The 13,622-nt window shown below is 40.9% G+C and overlaps 1 protein-coding gene across 2 annotated transcripts in view; it reads right to left on the bottom strand.

The window, feature by feature from the left end:
- Nucleotides 1–6,098: 6,098 nt before the first annotated feature.
- The window catches only part of ABCB1 (ATP binding cassette subfamily B member 1), a 104,790-nt gene continuing 97,266 nt past the window's right edge, over nt 6,099–13,622 (bottom strand). For both annotated transcript variants that reach the window (XM_059396925.1, XM_059396926.1), the window contains 3 exons: nt 10,396–10,602; nt 7,835–7,981; nt 6,099–6,792 (listed from right to left, as the gene is read on the bottom strand). In XM_059396925.1, coding sequence (XP_059252908.1) covers nt 6,589–6,792; nt 7,835–7,981; nt 10,396–10,602 — 558 coding nt within the window. In that variant the 3' untranslated portion in view covers nt 6,099–6,588. The remainder of the gene's footprint in view (nt 6,793–7,834; nt 7,982–10,395; nt 10,603–13,622) is intronic.

Raw genomic sequence — 13,622 nt, 5'->3', positions numbered from 1 at the left:
CTTGCCTGGTTGCTCTGGCTAGGACTCCAGTAGTATGTTGAATAGGAATGGTAAAAGTTAACCTTTAACGGAATTCCTGATCTTAGAGGAGAAACTTTCAATCCTTCACCGTTGAGTATGATGTTAGCTGTGGGCTTATCATTCATAGCCTTTATTATATTCCTCTATACTCAATTTGTAGAGAATTTTTATCAAGAAAGTATGTTGTATTTTGTCAAGTGTTTTTTTCTTCCGGTATTTAGAGGATCACGTGATTTTTATCCCTCATTCTATTAACGTGGTGCACCATATTTATTCATTCGCCTATGTTGAAACATTCTTGCATCCCAGGGATAAATCCTGCTTGATCATGGTGTGTGATTCTTATAATGTGCTTTTGAATTCGTTTTGCTAGTATTTTATTGATAAATTTTACACCTATGTTTATTAGGGATATTGGTCTGTAGTTTTTTCTTGTAGTGTGCCTTTTCATTTATCCACCATCCATTCATTTATTCAATTTTATTTCTTAATTCCAGTATAATTAATGTTCAGTGTTATATTAGTTTCACATGTCTTGTAATATGTTTTTAAAAAAGATTTTATTTATTTAATAGTCAGAAAGAGAGAGAGAGAGAGAGCACAAGCAGGGGGAGAGGCAGGCGGGGGAAGCATATTCCCCACGGGGCAAGGATCCCGATGCAGGACTTGATCCCAAGACTCTGTGATCATGACTTAAGCTGAAGGCAGACACTTAACCAATTGAGCCACCCAGGTGTCCACATCTTGCAGTATTCTTACCTGGCTTTGGTATCATGGCAATACTGGCCTGGAAAATGAGATTTAAATTGTTTCCTCCTTTTAAATTTTTTGGAAGAGTTTGAGAAGAAATAGCACTAATTCTTCTTTAATATAGAATTCACCAGTGAAACCATCTGGTCCTGGTATTTTCTTTGTTGGTTTCAGTTAGTGATTCAATCTCTTTATATATTGGTCTATTCAGATTTCCTATTTCCACAGTTCAGTCTTGGTAGGGTGTATGTTTCTAGGAATTAATCCGTTTATTCTAGGTTATCCAATCTGTTGGCATGTAATCTCTTCCTAGTAATCTCTTACAAACCTTTGCATTTCTGTGGTATCGTAGTAATGTCTCCTCTTTTGTTTCTGACTTTATTGGAATCTTCTGTTTTTCTTAATTTGAATCAAGTTTTGTCAGGTTTGTTTGTCTTTTCAAAAAAAAAAAAACCAACTCTTAATTTCATTAATCTTTTCTATTTTTTTTCTGGTCTCTATTTCATTTCTTTGTTACTTCCTCTTGCAAACATTGGGCTTAGCTTGTTTTCCTTTTTCATGTTCCTTAACATATAAAATCAGTTTATTCTAGATCTTCCTTAATGTTAACATTTATATCTATAAATTTCCCTCTTAGAACTACTTTGGCTGCATCTCATAGATTTTGGTTTGTTGTGTTTCAATTTTCATTTGTTTGCTTCTTTCAAGATTTTTTTGATTTCCACTTTTATTTTTTCTTTAATTCAATAGTTGTTGAGGAGCATGTTGTTTAATTTCTACATTATTATGAATAATCCTGTTACTGATGCCGAATTTCATATTATTATAGTTGGAAAAGATACTTGGTATGATTTCAGTCTTCTTAAATTTGCTATGACTTGTGACCTATCACATGACCTACCCTGGAGAATGTCCTGTGCGTGCTTAAGAAGAATGTATATTCAGTTGTTATTGGATGGAATGATCTCTACATATCTGTGAAACCATTTGGTTTTGAACATTTCTTTGTTGATCTTCTGCCTGCATGATCTATTCACTATTGAAAGTGGGGGCCTGAATACTCTAGCATTGTCTGAAGTCTCCTGCTATTATTGTATTATAGTCTATTTCTCCCTTCAGATCTCTTAGTATTTTGCTTAATATATTAGATGTTCTGTTGTTGGATGCATATATATTTACAATTGTCTTATCTTTTTAAAGAATTGACCCCTTTATCATTATATAAGGACCTTCTTTGCTTTTATCATCATTTGTGGGTTAGAGTCCATTTTGTCTGATATAAGGACAGGTACCCCTGCTTTCTACTTGCATGGAATATTTTTTCCATCCCTTCACTTTTAGCCGACGTGTATCTTTAAAGCTGAAGTGGGTCTCTTATAGGAGCATATAGTTGGGTCTTGATTTGTTATCCATCCAAACTCTCTATTCCTTTTGATTAGAGAATTCAATCAATTTACACTGAGTAATTACTGACAGAACTTACAATGCCATCTTATGGTTTCTGGCTGTTTTGTCATTCCCTTGTTTCTTTCTCTCTTGCTGTCTTCCTGTGTGAACTGATGATTTTCCATGACTGAGACACCCAGGCACCCCTCCCTTCAGCATTTCTTATAAGGCAGTTCTAGTAGTGTTGAATTCCCTCAGCTTTTGTTTGTTTGGGAGAATCTCTCTTTTTTTCTGAAGATCTTTGCCAGACAGCATATTCTTAGTTGGCAAGGATTCCCCCCCTCCCCAGCACTTGGAATGTATCAGCCACTCTTTCCTGGCCTACAAGGTTCCTGCTGAGAAACCCAAGTATAGCCATATAGGGGGCCTTTATAAGCTTTTATTTTTTTCTCTTATTACTCTTTTTAATAATATGATTAGCTGTGTACTAGTTTATATAGTTGTTTGTTATTTATTGTCTTCTTCCACTAGAATGTAAATGCCAACTCAGATTTTGTTGATTTAAATATTAATCACATCTAAAAATAAATATAGAGTACTATTTGGAATGGTGCTTGATCAGAGTTGGGGATTGCATTCTATCCAAGCTGACACATAAAATTCACCATCATACTAGATTCATTATCAATTTAGCACTCATACACTTCTCCTTAAATCATACTTAAGATCCTAATAAAGACAATAACAAAGTCACACTTCTGTCTAGAATGATGCATCTATTCTGTGTACTATTATTAAAAACCATTAATTCTGTCCCCAGAAGAGGATGGGAAGTCCTTGAGTGATGTTCATACTTCTCCTTGATAACCTGTAATTTAAGTACTATGATGAAAAGTTAACACTGATTATGTTATATGATATAGTGATTAAAAAGGCAAGAAAACAAAGAATTTAATACACATGCCAATTCAAAACGAAATAAAGAAGAAATACTAATAACAACGACAGTGCTATGAAGTGTGTAAGCCTGACGATTTACAGACCTGTACCCCTGGGGTAAATACTACATTATATGTTAAAAAAATAATTAATAAAAAAAGGAATGGTGCTTGCTAGTGAGTTGGGGGGAGGGAAATGGTTAAATATTCAATGAGTGTAAATTTTCAAAAAAAAAATTCAGTTATGCAAAATGAATGTGTTTAACATCTGCCGTACAACATAATACCTAATTGTACACTTAAAAATGTGTTAAGAGGATAAATTTCAAGTTCAATGTTTTTGCTGTAATTAAAACATACAGTAGCAGAAATCACTCAAAAAACACGTGATTAGCCAGCTGAGTGCCTGCTGAGCACAAAGGGAATAGAGGTGGGCAGTGTAAGAAGGTAGTATTTAAAACCACCTTTTAAAACTATTTTTTAGTAAAAATACTAAACTAGTATTTAAATACTAGCTACAGCTGGGTGCCCAACTGCAGAAATCTCTTATTACTTTTAAAAGTCTTTGTCTTTAATTTTTGACAGTTTAATTATAATGTGTGATGAAGAGAACCTAAATTGATTTAATGTGATGCTTTGCAAACTTGAATATCCAATTTCTTTCCAGGCTTGAGATGTTCGTAGCCATTATTTCTTTCAGTAGGTTTTCTGCCCCTTTCTCCTCTCTTCTCCTTCTGTAACTCCAGTAATTCAGAAACTGCTTCTTTTGATGGTATTCCACGGATCACATAGGCTTTGCCCACTCTTTTCCATTCTTTCTTTGTTGTTCTCCTTCAACTAGATTATCCCAAATTATCCCATTATCTCCTGTCTCACAAACTCTTCTGACTGAATCTCTATTACATTTTTCATTTCATTCATTGTATTCTTCAGTTCCAGAAATTGTTTTTTTTTTTAATTTCCTCTTTGTTAAACTTCTCATTTTGCTGAATTCTCTTTCTGTGTTACTTGAAGTTCATCAAGTTTCCATAAAACAGCTATTTTGAATTCTTTACCAGATAAACCACAGAGCTCCATGTTATGGAGTCAGTTACTGGAAAATTACTGTGATCCACTGATGGTGTCATGATTCCCTGATTTTTTCATGTTCCATGAAGTTTTACATTGCTGTCTTCCCATGTGAAGTAGCGGTCACTTCCAGGTTTTATTCACTGGCTTCAGAAGAGAAATATCTCCTATCAGCTCTGCTAGTAACTTGCAGGATTCATCAGACCCTCTATGAATACAACTGATCCACACTTCTTGCTCCCCATATTGACAGAGATCTTAAGCTTATGTGCGGTCTCTTGACTCCACACCGGGCCATGTAGTGACTGCCTTCCTTCTGTTTCACCAAAAGTAGCAGGCAATGCATTAAATTCATGTTTGTGGCCGCTCTTTGGAGCCAGCCTCCTGTGTGTGCTCACCACTAGCTGTCTGTCAAGTCTTGCCCTTACCACCATCATTGAGAACTTGTACAAGAACCAGTCCCAGGACTGGGCAGAAGATATATGTGTATGAGTGAAGAACACTGAGCATTGGGATACTCCATGGGCTAGTTGGGGGGAGCTACAGGCAACATATTCTGTGTGGCTTGCAGCTAAATTTCTTGATAGAGTCCATGACACAATTGGTAGGATCTGTATCTTTTCAGTGCCCTCTGAGAGTCTTGTTTGCTGCTCGCCCAGTTTCTTCTCTTCACCTCCTGAAGTCATGCAGCTCAAGATTCAGTACTCCAGATGAAGAAAATGCACCTCTTCGGCAGCATTCTGCACAGCTGGGGGAAGCCATGTACTCATTCATGCTTTCACCTCCTTCCAAAAGAAAAGGAACTAAGATTTCTCTTGGGCCCTCAGCTGTGTTGCCTTGGGAGAAAAGAAAAGTGGTACAAGTCAAGCTGTTCCTCTTACCCTCTCCAATGCATTAAATTAGTATTTTTTGCTTTAATTTTTTTTTTTCCTGGAACTTCTCCTCTGGACTCCTGGGCTTCTACAAAGGCTCTCTCATCCATGGGTTATGGTCTAACAGGGTTTTCTAGGCCTGTAGCTGAGAGGGCCTAGGGTCCATAGCCAGGACCAAGGTCTATATGCCTATTACCCAACACACAAGTGGGTGAGATTTTCTCAGGACCCTGGGCTTACGGTGTTGGATCCTATAGCTCCCCAGAGGCATTTCTGTTTGTTGATGGATGATAAACTATTGTTGTTGAGGGAGGAGGACAAAAGCAAGGAACCTCTTATTTCACCATGAGGCTGCTATTACTAGTATTTTCTTTTAATCTACATTTCTCTCATTATCAAGATTGTGCACTTCTTTTTTTTTCTAATGCATTTCTTCTTTGGGAATTACCTGATCATGTTCTTTGCCCATTTTTCTTTGGAGGTGATCGCATTTTTTTTTCTTTTAAAATTCTTTGGACCATAAGGATATCAATTATTTAGATAAATATGGCAAATACTACTACCAGATTTTGTCTTTCAATCTTGTTTGTAGTGCTTTGGGTTTTGTTTTTTTTTTTTTCTTTTCTGGCCACAGTATCCTTCTTTGTGGTATTTTCTTTTTTCATTATGCTTGCATACATCTGCCACCAGAGGCGTTAGCTTTGGAAGAAACCAGTTACTGGGGGAAATGATTCATTATCAAAACAGAGAAATATTTATCATATTTTTTAAAGTGCAGAAATATTAAAATCCTGTAAGAGCTCTTTATAAGTGCAAGGCAAAATATTTATAGTACATCAGAGTATACACTTCATAACTTCACATCCTGAGCCTCACCCCAGCCCCTAGAATTCTGTACTGATGTGTGGGGTTGGTTTGAGAGCCATGATAATGTGAAAACACAAGAACCAGCAGGATCACGTCCACAAAGAATGAAGACTGGTGGTTCCATAGGACCCACTGTGAAAAGACATATACAATGGGAATTATTTACACTCCTCAACCATTCTCACAAAAATTAATGGAAGTTTTAAAAGCAGTCTTTTTATTCTTTAAATGCAGAAATAATCTTTATTATTCCAACTGGGAGATGATGTATTTACAAGCATTTTAGACAAGATGATTCTGGTCATATAAAAGTTTAGCTTTATTATAGCACTTGATGCAAACATTCAGTACTTTTTGCCACTTTCATCTTTCAGCAAGGCAGTCAGTTACAAATAAACAAAAACTATACAATTTATTAACAAAATCTACTTTGAATTATTCTATAAGTTTTAGAATGCAATTAATACCAGTATTTCCGTCCATTTGATAATGTGTCTTCTGGTTCCTTTAATCTTAAAGTCTGCAGACTCTGAACTTGGTGGAATGATCTTTGGTTGCGGTAGGAAATGTTAAACAAATAATTCTACAGAGTTTTTCCAGTAAGCGCTTGCTTTTTAACTTTGATTAAATGCCATGTTTTACACAAATATTAGAAAGTATTTAACAGCTGCTATGGTCACAGTTCACTAGCGCTTTGCTCCAGCCTGGACACTGACCATGGAAAAGTAGATGCCTTTCTGAGCCAGCAGCTGTTGATGCGTGCCGTGCTCCTTGACCTTGCCGTTCTGAAACACCACTATTAAGTCCGCGTTCTGGATGGTGGACAGGCGGTGCGCGATCACGATGCAGGTGCGGCCTTCTCTGGCTTTGTCCAGGGCTTCTTGGACAACCTGATCAATAACCACATAAATTAATTCTGATAAAAACAGGCCTCTCCTTTCTTTCTCCATCATAAGGCTCACAATCTTCCAACAAGAGGTGCTTCTTTAATGACAGTATCCGTGAAATATCACAGAATTGATAAAGCAAGGAATGTGTCATCTCAGAAGATAAGGGATTCCTAGACTGGATTAGTTCTGAGGCAGAAGACATCTATTCTTGGAGTTATAACAATAAATACGGTCTGTGCATTCATCATTTGAAAACATGTACTGGTGTGCCCACCCACACAACATCCGTCAGCGCGGCCCTCCAGTCCGTCCAGCTCTACAGCAAATCCAGGGAGACCGAGTGCAGGCTGAACACAGCCTCCTTGAATTTTGGGATTTTAGTAAAGATCGGGATGTCTCAGAATTAATATGTCTTTCAGATACCTGAAAAGCCAACTTTTTCTCAAACTGAAAATGATTACTAATATTTATCTTAAGGTAGAGTCAGTTTTTATACTGCATTAACCACCCACTTCTTCATACAGTTGCCGGAGAGATGCCACTGGTGGAAATGGGAAAGTGGCCCCTGAACACAGCGTCTTCGGTCAATACAAAGTGATCCAGGGTTATTTTTTTTTGGAGCCTGGGTGCTACAAGACTAATTTCCCCTATTTTGTCTTAGGGTTCTTGAATCACAGCAGCAGAAGGTATCCACATTCTGCGGAAAGCTGATGTAAGTAACAATCAACATAGCTTGGCTGAATTTTGTTCTCTACCATGGAAGACAGAAGCATTTAAAGACAACCAGATCAAGGGTAATGAATCCAATTTTAATTCGTACCTTTTCGGGGCACCTGGGTGGCTCCCTCATTAAGTATCAGCCTTCGCCTCAGGTCCTGATCCCAGAGTCCAGGGATCAAGCCCCACCAAGGGCTCTCCCTGTTCCGTGGGAAGCCTGTTCTCCCTCTCCCACTCCCCCTGCTTGTGTGCCCTCTCTTGCTGTCTGTCTCTGTCAAATAAATAAAATCTTTAAAAATAAACAAATAAATAAATAAATTTGTACCTTTTCACTTTCTGTATCCAGAGCTGACGTAGCTTCGTCCAGAAGCAAAATGTGAGGCTGCCGAACAAGGGCGCGAGCTATGGCAATGCGCTGCTTCTGGCCCCCAGAGAGCTGGGTTCCTTTGTCTCCTACTCTGGTGTTGTATTTCTGTGAAGAGGATTTTGTTATTAGGAGACACAGAACTAACATTCCTAAAAAAGAGTTTGTCCACAGATAATAGGATAACCGCTTCCATAAACACACAAAAATGTTTCGGTTCATAAGCTAAGAATGGGCTCACAGAGGATTATACACCAAAAATGCAGCTCTCAATGGCAGATTTGATCTCTCTTCTTGAAAATAGACATTTGGGGGGCACCTGGGTGGCTCAGTGGGTTAAGCCTCTGCCTTCAGCTCAGTTATGATCCTGGCGTCCTGGGATGGAGCCCTGCCCCAAGCTACCTGTTCAGGGGGGAGTCTGCTTCTTCCTTTCCCTCTGCTCCTGCTCCCACTATCACATGTGCTCTCTCTCTCTCTCTCTCTCAAATAAATAAAAATCTTTAAAAACAATTAAAAAAAAAAAGAAAATAGACATTTAGGTCTGAGAAGCTATGTTTTAGTGTAAACAAATCAATATCTTTATGAGAAAGAATACTGTTACAATGTTAGTCTCTTCTAGTCTTCTGGTTTCGTTATATTCGGGGCAAAGTTTGGTTCAAGGAAGGAAATCTGACTTAAAATGGGCTAAGCAATAAATAAAACTCATTTTACTTACAACCAGCAGGTGGTGCTCTCTGCATTGAAGTCAGGAAGGGAAGCCATTTCTTGGGATGCTAGCTAACCTTCCGGTATCTGTTTTTATAAATCTCAAAACACTTCAAAAATCTTAATGGATGCTAAGGAATTCCATCTTGATATCTAACCTTAAAGCTAACATAAATATCCTGGTTTAATTTTTGTGACTTCAGAGTTCTCCCAAAGTTCTTCACATATTGTGTCCCACAGTAGATAACTGTCAATAACTACTCAATAGAATGATAGTGACAGGAGTTAAAAGGACATGTAGGAGAGAGCAGGAACAAGATGTGACAGCATGTGTAACCTAGAAGACAATACTATCATAATTTTCAGCTCCTTGCTAGGCTGGAATTTTAGTCAAATCCTGGGCTCTGATTCTGACCCCCAGAGTTTCAATTAAAAATCCATGTTCTGTGGGGCACCTGGGTGGCTCAGTGGGTTAAGCCTCTGCCTTCAGTTCAGGTCATGATCTTGGGGTCCTAGCATCAAGCCCTACATCGGGCTCTCTGCTCAGCAGGGAGCCTGCTTCCCCCTCTCTCTATGCCTGCCTCTCTGCCTACTTGTGATCTGTCTCTCTCTGTCAAATAAATACAATATTTTAAAAAAAATTCATGTTCTATGTAGGATTGCCTATTTTTATTGGCTGTGTCTGGTTGCCCTAGTCCAAGGGCTGTCAGACTGAGATCTCCCCCAGCGGGTGGAGTCCAAGGACCCCAGAACCGAGGGCGCCTCAGGAGGCAGGAGTGCTGTGTGTCCCATGTGAGGGCAGGGGTTTCCAGGCTGCACTGAGACCCTATGATCCTGCTGTAGCAGGTAAGGCAGGGCTGTGGCTCTGAAGGAAGACAGTAACCAATAAAGGGGATTAAAGCTGTATCTTTCAAGTTTTCTAGCCTTGGGAAAGACTGATCATCCATAGTGGGGCATGAAGCTTAAAAGAAGGGGAGAGGGACAATTCCTCCCCCAGGGGGGCCTATGATGTGGGGGCAGCAGATATCACAGGAAGAGCCTCAAGAAAAGGAAGTCTGGGAAAGAGCTGGTATTGCCGTCTTTCCCCATAAGGAAACTGCCTTCCCCACTGGTTTGAGGCTACTGAGCTTTATTTTTGAGGGGTGCTTCCTCATGATAAAGAAACTAGTGATAATGGGGTGGGTACAGACAAGTCAGGTCAAAGTGACTTCAAAATGCAGTACCTAACTTAAGGGGCTTAAGAGAGGGCAAGAGATTCCTTTTATGTAACTTCCCAGGAAGAATTCAGAGGGCATCCACGGGAGCCCCATGGAAGATTGCAAGAATCAGCCCTCTAAGCAGAGCCTGGGGGCCATGAAATGTGCAATGATGAGAGATTACATAGTAACACAGTCACACCAAGGGCTCAGCTCTATTCAGGGAGAGCCTTCTTTCTGACCTGGGTTCAGTTCCCCAGCCTGCCTGACTCCCCAGAGGTAGGTTTGCAGCTTGGGGGACAGCAGCAAGGAGGCAGAAGGAAGGCTGGGAAAGAAATGGGGGCAGAGGGGCCGTGCCTGCTTCTGTGGGTGCTGTACTGAGACTCGGAGGGAAAGGCTTCCTCCATATATGTCCTTCTCGGTCAGGCTTGCTCACCAGGGAAGCCAGCCGGGTGATCAGGCAAACAGTATCAAATGGGGATAGGAAGTGTGGCAAGACATTGTATACAGGTGTGTATTTTGGTTGCTCCCTTCTCTTCACCTTTGGAAAACCAGCCCTTTAGAAATCCAAGTGCAGGCCAGGGAGGCTGCCATAGGCTCCTATTTTGGAGAAAGACTTACATCAGGGAGTGTCTCGATGAAGGGGTGTATGTTGGCCTCCTTGGCTGCCTGCACGATCTCTTCCTGTGACACGACCCGGCTGTTGTCTCCGTAGGCGATGTTCTCCGCGATGCTGCAGTCGAACAGGATGGGCTCCTGGGACACAATGCCCAGGTGGGCTCGGAGCCACTGGACGTTCAGGTTCTTTATCTCCTCGCCGTCAATCAGCTGAAAATGAGCGTTCATAGGTAACTTCAGGACCGGCACATTTTTAATTTAGCAAAATCGGTATCCTTATCTCATACACTAAAATTGCCAAGTTACTGTGGGACACTTTTGCTGCTGTTGCGTTTGGACTGTCAAAGTTAACTGAACTAGGTCACAGTTTTACACTCTGATGAACTGTCACGTTCCTTCTGTTTGAACTCTGGGTTCTCATATGCATGTGATAAGCAGGATAATCCCCCCACTCCCAAGATACCCAGAGTCTAATCCACGAAACCTCTGAATGTTACATGCCATGGCAAAGGGAATTAAGGTACAAGGTTGCTCATCAGCTGATCTCAAAATAAAAAGATGATCTTGGATGATCCAGTGGGCCCGATGTAATCATGAGCGCCCTTCACTATTCAAGAGGGAGGCAGGACAGTATCAGAGTGGGGCAATAAGACCAAGACTCAATTAGTCATTGTTGGCTTTGAAGACTGAGGGAGAGGCCAGGAGCTAGAAGAAGAAAACGGTCCCCTAGAGCCTGCAGAAGGAACGCCATCCCGGTGACACTTTGATGTTAGCTTGCTGAAATCCATTCTAGACATCTGCTTCCAGAATTTGTGAGATACTAAGTTTATGCTGTTTTATACCACAAAATTTGTTGGCACCCTTATTCTTACGTATCGGTTTTTTCATAAGAAAAGTAGCCGAGATTAGACTGGAAATCAGTAACTCCTGTGAGCACACAACAGGTCTGCAGGTCAGTCTTCTCAGAATCAGGTTTTGGAAGAGCGGGGTGCAACAGTTAAATGGAAAAGAAGTGTGGGAAGGTGGCTGTTGGATCTCTAAGTAGTTGTTGATCTTGGAAAAAATGAATTAATTTCTCTGAGCGTTTCTTTGTGGGTAAAATGGGAATTATGATAATAATTCCTAAACTCCTAGAACCAGGTACTGCACAAGATCCTGAGTAGACCCCACCCAGCACAGTGCTCAGCACTGGGTATGTGTCCCAAGACCATCAGAGACTGGTAACTCCGTGTCACTGTAATTAAAATTACAGTAGAGGGATGAAGGCTGGGCGGACGGAATGATAGCAGACATCTATCGTGTTGGGCCAAAGGAGTGGGAAGCAGAAGCTGTCTCTTCTCTGGTGACCTGGCTCCCTGGGTTACCCTGCAGGAGCCTGGGGAGTGCTCCTTCGAGCCTTGCTCAGATGCACATATGTCTGCACCAAACATCGACTTTGCAAGAGAACTCTGGTATTCAAGTGAGATAGCTAGTCATTCCCTCTGGAGAAGCAAGTGAATCAGCTTCAGGCTTTTCTCTGGATCTCATGCCTGACTGGTGCCCCTGGGAGATAGCTGGCAGGTACAATCTCTGCTGCAGGAACATGACTTCTGTTTGTGAAGCTGGCAAGTGTAGGGATAGGAAACACAGTCATGACCTTCTTAGTACCCAGCCCAGTTGCCATGGAGACTATTTCAGCATCTATGTTCTAGGCTTCCTCACAGTGTTAAGTGAAGTGGGAAGTAGAGGGTAGAGAGAGGCAGTAAAAACCATACAAGAATGTGGCACAACAGCAGATCTTGTGAGATGGAATACTGTACTTGAGAAATGGCAATTTTAGGAAAGGAGTAGCTTAATTTTTTTCAAGCTTATGCTGCTGGCAGGAAAACAGACACTGCTTAACTAGTATCATTAGACAAATTTCAATGATCCCACTGAATTTTCATGAGTTTCTTTATCACGCTGAATACAGTAACACTCTTGGTCCTCCTCAGTTCCACATGATACACTGGAATTGAAAATTCTTAAAGCCTGTGTTAACTGAAGCATCCTTTCTGTAGAGAAAACATGTTTAGAAGCCCAGATGGAAAAGAGACCAACGCAGAGGCTCTTTGGCTGAGGCATAGGTGATGGTCTGAGGGAAGACCAAGGAACTTTGGGGGATCGGGAAACACTGTTCAAGAGACACTGACCTAAATAAAACTTAACCAGGAAATTCAACCCTTTGGTAATAATAAGGTAAAACCAGGTTAAATTATTATCTTGTTTTAGATTGCTAAATGTACTGCTGTCTTCATTAGCATAATCAAAAAGTAAATATGTAGTATTCTGCTATATGTACTCTGAAATCATGATTACAGATATAAATTATTGAGCACTGACTGGATTATAGGTCCTGTGATAAGCTTGACTCAGGCATTCTCTTTTTTAATCTTCACAACACCCCTAGTAAGATAGCTGTTTTTTGTGGGTTTTTTTTTAAAAGATTTATTTATTTTAGAAAGAAAAAGTGAGTGTGTGGTGAGTGGGGGGAGGGGCATGAGAGAAAAACCCAAGTGGATTCCATGCTGAGTGAGCCGGGGGTAGGGGGGACAGCAGAGGGTGGGGGCGCTATCTCACCGCCCCTGAGATCCTGACCTGAGTCAAAACCAAGAGTCAGACACAACAATTGACTGAGCCACCTAGGCACCCCTGGAGTAGGTGTGGTTTTAATCTCCATTTTACAGATTAAAAAAATGAGCAAAGTTAAGTGACTTACACAAGATCACACAGTAACTATGGAACCTGGGGCTGAATTTTTACACTATAAGGTGGGTTTTGGTAACACAGTGCCTTATAATTGAAAGATGATCTCTGCCTTCCATCACAGAAGAAAGCCCCCATGTTAGCTCAGGCGCTCACCCGGTAATATCCAGACCATGATAACAGGCTTCTGATGATGGTGGGTGTGCTAGGAGAGGGGAGACAGGAAAGGTCGGGGAAGACTAAGACCAGAGGCGATTTAACAGTGAGGGTAATGAAGTTCAGCTTCAAGAGTCCCAAATTGCAGGTAATTGCTGGGGGCTGAACTGTGTTCGGGGTGAGAGGGAGGCCAGGCTGCAGTCAGGAATCTCTTCTGGGTGAGTATTTACGTATCAGCCTATAGAGGAAAGGAACCTGAGCGGCACCTGGGGGGGCTCAGTCAGTGAGGCGTCTGCCCCCCATTCAGGTCATGATCCTGGGGTCCAGGGATGGAGCCCCAAGTACTCCCA

The sequence above is a fragment of the Mustela nigripes genome, chromosome 4 (genome assembly GCF_022355385.1).
Source record: "Mustela nigripes isolate SB6536 chromosome 4, MUSNIG.SB6536, whole genome shotgun sequence".
NCBI lineage: Eukaryota > Metazoa > Chordata > Mammalia > Carnivora > Mustelidae > Mustela > Mustela nigripes.
Note: the sequence above shows the minus strand (reverse complement) of the source record. Positions and strands in the feature narration are given on the sequence as shown.